This window comes from Chinchilla lanigera, unplaced genomic scaffold (genome assembly GCF_000276665.1).
Source record: "Chinchilla lanigera isolate Chin_1 unplaced genomic scaffold, ChiLan1.0 scaffold00177, whole genome shotgun sequence".
Classification (NCBI taxonomy): Eukaryota; Metazoa; Chordata; class Mammalia; order Rodentia; family Chinchillidae; genus Chinchilla; species Chinchilla lanigera.
The window spans coordinates 1080698-1090542 of NW_004955578.1; the positions used below are offsets into that span (position 1 = coordinate 1080698).

Sequence of the window (9845 nt, forward strand, 5' to 3'; positions counted from 1 at the left end):
TATGCAAGAAGGATCTAATAAGTAGTTACAGCCTAAGGGTTGTCAAAAATAGCATATTACCTCCTCACCAGTGACTCCTTTCACTGAGGTATGATGGCTGGAAGGAAGGCCAGGATTGAAAAGAAGGACCGAGAGACTTGCACTTGTGACTAGCAACAGGTTATTTTCTTGTTCCTCCATAGTCATGATTACCCAGGACTCCTCGATGGAGATCATCTCCATTTTATAGATGGGAAAACTGAAGGACAGAGTTTTAAGTGACTTGCCCAGGTTAGCCTGCTATGGGGGCCAGGAGAGGAGTTGAACCAGGCAATCCGGCTTGAGGGTTCAGGCTGAGCCACTAAGTTATATTTTCTCTTAAGGGACGACACACTATATGAGTATAAATGAAACTAAGTTTTTTTTTGTTTTTTTTTTTAGTTCTGAGACTTGAACCTAGGACCTTCACACATTAAGCTGCATCTCAAGCCCTTTTTTATTTTGAGACAGAATCTTGCCCAGTGGCTGTTGTGGTTTGGGTCTGGAACATCTCAAAGGCCTCATGTGCTCAGAGGCTGCTCTTGTGGAAGGTGATGGACTATGGGGCAGTAGAGCTGACCTGCTATTAGGAGCTGAGGTCTAGTTGGAAAAGTGGGTCCCTGGAGCCCTGACCCAGAAAATTTATCTCCTTTCCTGGCTCCTCTCATTTTGCTTCCCAGCCACCAGGACATGAGCAGTTTCCCTCTGCCCAGACCCTTCTACCAGCCGACTATGCATGAAACCTCTAAAAATCGTGAGCCCAAGTAAAGCTGTCCTTTAAGTTGTGGGTGTTTGGTATTGTGTTGGTGACAAAAAAGTAACTAAAATAGTTGCTAAATTGCCCAGACTGGGCTTGAATTTATAATCCTCCTGCCTCAGCTTTCTAGAGTACAGGGATTATAGGTGTGTGTCACTGTATCTAGCTCTAAATAATTTTTCTAATTTTATTTATTTATTTATTTATTTTTTTGGTACCGGGAATGAAGCCAGGCAGGCACTTGTACCACTGAGCTATATCCCTGGCCCTATTTTTCTAATCCAGTGGAAGTTAGAATTTAGTGGGAAGTTCTTAATGTGTATTGCCTTATCACAAGGCCTTTTTTTTTTGTTTTGTTTTGTTTTGTTATTTTTCCGGTACCGGGAATCGAACTCACGACCTTGTGCTTGCCAGGCAGGTGCTGTGCCGCTGAGCTAAATCCCTAGCCCCCTATTTTTCTAATCTAAACTAATCTTTTACACTGTCCTTTCACCCTTTTCTGAAGTCTTTTGACTTTCATTATAAATTTAACCAGGCTCAGAGTTTTAAAAAATAAATTTACATTTAAGAAAACAACTGTGTTGTACATCTTTTTTTTTCAGCAGGAAGTACCATTTCTAAGCCAGATGTGATTGCCTTACTAGAGCAAGAGAAAGAGCCCTGGATGGGTGTGAGGAAGGAAACAAGTAGGCGGTACCCAGGTGAGTGGGACTAAGGAAATCAGGGGAAGCTGCCATTGCCTGAGACAGCTCCTGTGGTTTGGCAAACTTCCTTCAGAGAGACTCAAGGCCTGTTAAAAAAGCCTGCCTAAGACCTGGGAGGAAGTAAAGCTCACAGCAGGAGGTATCAAAGGAACTTCATTTTAAATGAATCACCTCATTTTTGTTCTCTGATTTCCTTCTACTTTTAGTGAGGTGAGTGCCCTCCTTCATTCCCAGTGTTAACTTTTAGTGGACATAGCAGATCCAGCTGCTTGCCAGCTCTGCGTACTGCATTTAGATTGCCGTATTTACTGCCATTGTCTAAAAATACTGAAGTGGCTTTAAAATAAGTTTCAGGGTTACTGGGTGATTGCTTTTTCTTTTTTGAGATGGTCTCACTATGTAGTCTAGGCTGGTCTTAAACTTGCTTATGTAACCCAGGCTGGTCTCAAATTCACAATGATCCTCTTGCCTCAGCCTTCCAAGTGCTGGGATTACAGGCGTGTGCCGCCACACCTAGGTTACTGGGTGATTGCTTAATTAATCTATTTTGTATTCAGCCTGTGTTAGCCTTTTTCTCAGACTGAAGCCCCTGGTTCTCAGTGATAACGAGGATACTAGAATTAGAATACCCCACAGTTGCTTATTGGTTTTATCCTACATAATGGGCAAAATATTCTAAGAATCATAGTGTCACCATGACTGTGTGACTCTTGAAAACAGTTTATGCCCTCCCTGTTTTTGTTCACTTTTCAGTTTTACTCTATCTATACTTCAAAATACACAGCCATTCTACGCTATACTCTTCATTTTTTAAATCTTCTCGTTAATCGTGTGTGACAGAAAGAGTCCATGTGAATGACAGAAAGCATCTCTGGTCAATTTGGTTGTTTTAACTTTTTCTTCTGTTGGTTCGTAAGTAAATGCTTATGGGAACAATATTGCTTGAGTGTATGTTGATGATACTTCATAGTCTTTTTTTAATGTAACATTTAAGACCATTCACATTCCATAAAATCCATCCATTTACGGTTTACAATTGGGTAAAGAGGAAATCCCACACCCATTAGCAGTCACTGCCTATTTTCTTCCAATATTTTCTAATTTTCTTGATTAGTTCTATGACGCAGGCATACTTGCTTTCATTTCCATAGGTTTTTATGTTGAAAATGGTATCCTAAAGAACAAAGAATAATTATTAAATTTCATTTACAACCATTATCTAGATTTGCCAGTTGCTAGTGTTTTACCATACTTGCTACATTTATGTATATATCTAAATGTTTTAAACCTTTTGTGCTGAATCCTGTGGTGATCAGTCACTGATGTTGTGACACTTAGATACCTAAATATTTTGGTGTGCATTTCCTTGTGACTGCTAAAATCATTTATGGCTGTTAACATCACTCATGTGAGACAGCCAGAGAGCGAGCCGGCCCATTGAAGCAAACTCCTATTTCAGGAGTATCATCTAAAGTAAAATTTTATTTAAATTCATTCATAGAATTCATCCCCCTAACCCCAATACTGGGAATTGAAGCTAGGACTTGGCACATGCTGGACCCTGAGTTACATCCCTACTGCTTTTTAATGTGTTTAAATTTTGAGACACAGGGTGTTGCCTGAACTGTTCTGGCTGACTTCAAACTAGCAATCTTTTTGCTTTAGCCTCCCAGGTAGCTGGGATTATAGTTGTGTGCTACATGCCTGGCAGTTTTCACAGTTGGTTTGATGTTTTTTTGGGGGGGTGAGGGCTTAAATGTCCAATCAAAGTTTATAAATTAAGTTCTTAGGTTTCTTTAGCGTTTTTCATCTAAAAGATTGCTTTGCCTTTTTTTTCCTTCTTTTTAAAAAAGGTACAAGTCTAGACCAGTTTGCTTAAAGCCTAGCTGCCTGGCAAACATTCTGAGTTTCTGTGATTTACCTTTTTTTACCCCTTCATGCTTTGGCTCAGTTAACGCCACAAGGGATAATATAATTTCCAGGAATGTTATGTGAAGAAGCTCCTAATATGTCTACATAGATTATTATAATTTTGTTCTACCATGTATGGTTTTCCATTTCCAAACAAGTGTATAATCTATGATACTGACTTTTGGCATGAATTTATTATGATCAGAGAATATGTTACAGGTTGAGCATCTTTCATCTAATTATCTGAATCTGAAATGCTCCAAAGTCAGAAATTTTTGAGTCACAACTATGACATCACAAATAGAAAATTCCACACCTGACCTTAGATCACAATAAAAACCACATGTGCAGTAAAAGTGCTGCATAAAATGCCAACTTTGTAAGGTATGTATAAAATATATATACAATATACATATAAATGGATTTTGTACTTAAACTGGGACTCTATTTCTAAGATCTCTCTCTTTACATATATATATGATAAAAATTTCCCATTTAGTTTGTGGCTGTGTATTTCCCAATGTTGTTCATTTGCTTCCTATTTTGAAGCCATTTTAGTATGGGCATGTTATCTTTAATACTCCTTTATTATTATGGCAATTATGTGGATGCTTTATAGTAGATTAGCAGACATGCACAAGTTAAAAATTTAACCATCACACTCACTTCCCTTAGTAATCCTACTTTGCGACTTTTCTTCCATACCCTTATCCACTCAAATGGACACATACATACAAGGTAGGGTTTTTTGTTTTGTTTTGTTTTTTTGTTTTTTTTCCGGTACCAGAAATCGAACTCACGACCTCGCGCTTGCCAGGCAGGCACTGTGCCGCTGAGCTAAATCCCCAGCCCCTTTTTTTTTTCCTTGTTGAGCAAATGAGATCATAAACCAGGCATAGTGTTGCATACCTGTAATTCCAGCTACTTGGGAGGCATAGGCAGGAGGATTGCAAGGTCAAGGCCATCCTGGGCAACTTAGGCAGATCCTGTCTCAAAATAAAAAAGACTAGGGATGGAGCTTAGTGGTAGAGCACTTGCCCAGCATGCACAGGGCAGTTGGTGTTTAGTCTGTGGTATAGCAACAAGAGCAACAACAACAAACTCCCGAAAAGCTGCATTAGAATTGCTATTTTATAACTTGCCTTTTTCAGTCAGTGATTATCAGCTGCTACTATACATTCCCTTTATGTGGCAGTTGTTTTACACTGGTGCATTAGTAGCATTACATCTGTATATATTAAGGACCCAATCACACCATCCTATAACTTTTGCCTTCAACTCATACATGTTCCGTGGAACTCAAGAAGAACAGATGGTCTATTGTATTTATCTCAAATATATACCATTTCTTTTGCTCTTCTTTTATTTCTAGCATTTCACTTTTTTTTGTTTCTGGTATCATTTCCTTTTTCTCCCAAGAACTTCATTTAGCAAGTATTTTAGCAATCTGTTGATAGCAAAGTTTTTGTTCTCAGTCATCTAAATTTTTTTTCACCTTCATTTCAGATCAGTATTTTTAAAGGATATATAATTTTGAGTTGAAAATTTTTTTAGCACTTTAAAATGTGCCATTTTCCTTCTCTGCCCTCATAGTCTCTGATGAGAATCCTACAGCTGTTGAATCATTATTTCCCTATATTGGTAATTAATTGGTTTCTTTTGACACTTTGAAGTATTTTATTTGCCTTTAGTTTTTAGAACTTTTTGAAGGTAAGGAATGAGACTCTGGAATAGAAATAAAGGATAGATACAGGATGTGCTTAGCAAGGGTCCAGCAGGCATAACTGTTCTGTAAACACTGAGACTTCAGAGGTAAGTAGGATATTTTCTACAAAGACCGGGGTCACGGGATTGCTGGGCATTGATTGATACAGTGTGAGCAAAGGAAGAAGACACAGCAACAGTTACATCGTGTTTTAGGTCCTAAAGGGAGGTGGTGTGATACAGAGAATTGTAGCCTGATGTCCTGTTATGCCTGGTAATGTTTTTTGGATTTTAAGACTAAAGATAAAGCATTAAAAAGTTTTTAGTATAATCAGTAAACTTTAACCTGCATCAGAATCATCTTTTAGTAATGTCAAGTATATAGCTTCTCGGAATTTACATCTAAAAATTCTGATTCTGTGTGTCTGAGTTGCCTGAATGCCAGTATTTGTAACAAACTTACCAAATGATTTTGATTCACATCTCAGTTTCATAAAGCTAATCTATTTCCCTATTATGAACATTACTGTCTTACACAGATGTTCTTCTTTCTCCATGTTTTCTTTGTTCTTTTAATTCCTTAAAGTATAGAGGGCTAGTTAGGTTATTCATGTAATGGATTTTGTTTGTGTATGTGTTACAGGAAAATAAAATGTTTGCTTTTTTTCCTTTCAGATTTGGAGTCAGATTATGGAGCTGAGAAAATACCTCCAGAAAATATTTATGAAATAAATTTATCCAAACAGAATATAAAGCAAATAAGTAACATTCCTGGCCTTAGGTCTGGCAGTTTTAGAAATGACTCAAAACACAGTTTTGAGAGACTGAATGGATGTCAAGAAGAATATATCAATCAAAAGATACTCAGCTGTGAGAAAGAAAAGCCTACTTATACCAACTATATTCTTACTCACAGTACAGATAAACTATATAAATGTAAGAAATGTAGGAAATCCTTTAGTTGTCACTCAAATCTTATTCAACATCAGAGTGTTCATACTGGAAAGAAACCCTATGAATGTAAGGAATGTGGGAAGGCCTTTAGGCTTCATATACAACTTGCCCAACATCAGAAATTTCATACTGGTGAGAAATCTTTTGAATGCAAGGAATGTGGAAAGACCTTCTTCAGTTGTGCCTCAGACCTTGTTCAACATCAGAATACTCATGATGGTATGAAACCATATGAATGTAAGAAATGTGGGAAAATATTTAATCATAGTTCAAACCTCAGTCAGCATCAGAAGACTCATAGTCCTGAGAAACCCTTCGTATGTAAAGAATGTGGGAAGGCATTTAGATTTCCTTACCGACTTATTGAACACCACAGAAGTCATACTGGTGAGAAACCCTTTGAATGTAAGGAATGTGGGAAGGCTTTCAGACTTCATCTACAACTTTTTCGACATCAGAAAACTCACACTGGTGAGAAATCCTTTGTATGTAAGGAATGTGGGAAGGAATTTAGATATCGTTACCTACTTATTGAACATCATAGAATTCATACTGGTGAGAAGCCCTATAAGTGTAGAGAGTGTGGGAAAGGCTTTAATCGTGGTTCAAACCTCAGCCAGCATCAGAAGATTCATTCCAGTGAGAAGCCCTTTATATGTAAGGAGTGTGGGCAGGGCTTTAAATATCATCATCAATACGTGGAGCATCACAGAGTTCATACTGGTGAGAAGACACATAAATGTAAGGAATGTGGGAAGGTCTTTATTCTTCTGACACAGTTTGTTCAACATCAAAACATTCATACTGGTAAGAAGCCATTTGAATGTAAGGAATGTGGAAAAACCTTCAGTTGTGGCTCAAATCTTGCTCAGCATCAGAATATTCATGCTGGTATGAAACCATATGAATGTAAGGAATGCGGGAAAAGTTTTAATCGTAGTTCAAACCTCAGTCAGCATCAGAAGACTCATACTGGTGAGAAACCCTTTGTGTGTAAGGAATGTGGAAGGGCATTTAGGTATCATTACCGTCTTATTGAACATCACAGAAGTCATACTGGTGAGAAACCTCTTGAATGTAAGGAATGTGGGAAGGCTTTTAGAGTTCACCTGCAACTTTCTCGACATCAGAAAACACATACTGGTGAGAAATCCTTTGTATGTAAGGAATGTGGGAAGGAATTTAAATATCATTACCGACTTATTGAACATCACAGAAGTCATACTGGTGAGAAACCCTTTGAATGTAAAGAATGTGGGAAGACTTTTAGACTTCATCTACAACTTTCTAGACATCAGAAAACTCATACTGATGAGAAATCCTTTGTTTGTGAGGAATGTGGGAAAGCATTTAGATACCATTACCGACTTACTGAGCATCACAGAAGTCATACTGGTGAGAAACCATTTGAATGTAAAGAATGTGGGAAGGCTTTTAGACTTCACCTACAACTTTCTCGACATCAGAAAACACATACTGGTGAAAAAGCCTTTGTATGTAAGGAATGTGGGAAGGCGTTTAGATACCATCACCGACTTATTGAACATCATAGAATTCATACTGGTGAGAAGCCCTATAAATGTAGGGTATGTGGGAAGGGCTTTAATCGTGCTTCAAACCTCAGTCAGCATCACAAAATTCATTCTGGTGAGAAACCCTTTATATGTGAGGAATGTGGGCAGGGCTTTAAATATCATCACCAATATGTGGAACATCACAGAATTCATACTGGTGAAAAACCCTATGAATGTAAGGAATGTGGAAAGACTTTCAGACTTCACTTACAACTTTCTCGACATCGGAAAATTCATACTGGTGAGAATTCTTTTGAATATAAGGAATGTGAGACTCCTTCAGACGTCACTACTAACGTACTGAACATCAGGGAATTTATACTCATATGAAATCCTATGAATGTGAAGGGAAATGCTTTTGACAGAGTTTAGATCTTACTCAACATCAGAATATTTATAATAGAGGCTCTTTGAATATAAGGAGTGTGAGAAGGCTTTTAGTCTTTCCATGTAGCTTAATCATCATAACCCTCATCCAGGTGAGAAACTGAAAGAATACAGAAAGCCCTTTAATGTGTCAAACCTTGTTGAACATCAAAGTATTCATGCTAGTATGAAACCATATGAGTGGAAATGTGGGAAAGGGTTTAATTGAGGTTCAAACCTCAGCATCAGAAAATTGATTCTGCTTAAAAACCTTTTGTAAGGAATGTAGGAAAGCTTTTAGATGTCACGGTTAGTGAACATCACTGAATTCATACTGATGGGAAGCCCTATGAGTGTAAAGGTGTGAGAAATCCTTTAGACAAGTGTTCGTTGCTTATCAATTCACGCAGGTCTGGAACCCTGTGATTAAGAATGTGGGAAAGTCTTCAAATGGTTTGCTTTGTTGACCTCAGAAAATTTATAATGTCACAAGTCCTATGAATATAAAGAGTGTGGAGAAGGCTCTGTATAAAAAATTTACTTACTTGAGAATTTATATTGACTAGGAATTTTGTGTATAAAAGAACATGGGAAGGGGGCTGGGGATTTAGCTCAGCGGCACAGTGCCTGCCTGGCAAGGGCAAGGTCGTGAGTTCGATTGCCAGTACCGGAAAAAAACAAAGAACGTGGGAAGAATTTTCACTGTGGCCTGGGATTTGCTCAATATCAGAGTATTCATGTGGGTGAGAAACTCCTTAAGTACAAGAATGGGGAATTTGTAGTTCAATTTCAAGTCCAGAATAAATACTCTTGAGAGAATCTCTAAGTGTGAGGAATATGGCTGTTGTAGTTTGGGGTTTTGCAAGGGGAACAATATAATACAGGGCACATTTTATTTTTAAAAATTTTTTTTGTCTTTTTGAGACACGGTCTCTCTATGCAGTTCAGGCTGGCCTTCAGCTCAGTTTGTAGCCCAGGCTGGTCTCGAACTCTAAATGATCCTCCTGCCTCAGTCTCCCGAGTGCTGGGATTACAGGAGTGCACCACCACTCCCGGCTTTACAGGACACATTTTATAAGATATATAATAGTCACCCAAAGAATCATACAAAGAGAGTGCAGGAAATCTGCCCATACACTAAAGACCAAAGAATCCAGCTGAGGGCGTGGATCCCATGATAATGTCCTGCATGAGTCCAGCTGAAAACCTAGAGCCTGTAACAGTCCCTCCCACAAGTCCAGCTGGAGGCCTATAAAGCCCATGGCAATGTCACAGGTTGTTTCATGGATCTACTCTGAGAAGGCCTGAAGGTCAGTGGTGGGAGCTAGAAAGTCTGTGCCAGCAGGACAATGGATATGTGCCAGCAGGCCGAGAGATCTGCACTGGAGCCAGGAAGTGATGCTCAAAGTAAGAACGAGAGCTCCCCTGAAAGGTACCGTAGCCATCCTCATCAACAATGAGATCCCGAACTCCTTTGGTGATAAGAAAAGCAGACTTCCTATCAGGAAAGCCGACACGAGAGGCTTTTCCAGGAGACTGAGCAGTGCACCATCTTCCCCTCCAGAGCCAGGAAGTAATCCTCAAAGTGAAGAACAGAGCTTCCCCAAAGTGAACTGTGGCTATTCTCAGCAACAAGGTCCTGAGCTCCTTTGATGATGATAACAGCCGAGTTACCAGGAAAGCCAGAATGGCAAGCTCCTCCAGGAAGACCAACAGCATCTAACAGCACTCAACAGCTTCTACCAGCTCCCAATAGCCTCTCTTCTCCAGTTCTGCCTCTTACACTGCGGGCAACAACCTTCAGGTGGGCCTCCCACACCCAGCTCTGCACTCGTTCAGTTCAGATGGGTGTTACAA

The 9845-nt window shown here is 39.0% G+C and overlaps 1 protein-coding gene across 5 annotated transcripts in view; it reads left to right on the plus strand.

Annotated features, from left to right (window-relative positions):
• Nucleotides 1-8544, plus strand: part of LOC102019866 (zinc finger protein 780A) — a 16598-nt gene extending 8054 nt beyond the window's left edge. For 4 of the 5 annotated variants that reach the window (XM_005414075.2, XM_005414074.2, XM_013509660.1 and 1 more), the window contains exons 4-5: nt 1378-1476; nt 5770-8544. In XM_005414075.2, the coding sequence (XP_005414132.1) occupies nt 1378-1476; nt 5770-7952 (2282 nt within the window). In that variant the 3' untranslated portion in view covers nt 7953-8544. The remainder of the gene's footprint in view (nt 1-1377; nt 1477-5769) is intronic. The other variant, XM_005414077.2, reaches the window with a different exon arrangement.
• The last annotated feature ends 1301 nt before the right edge of the window (nt 8545-9845 follow it).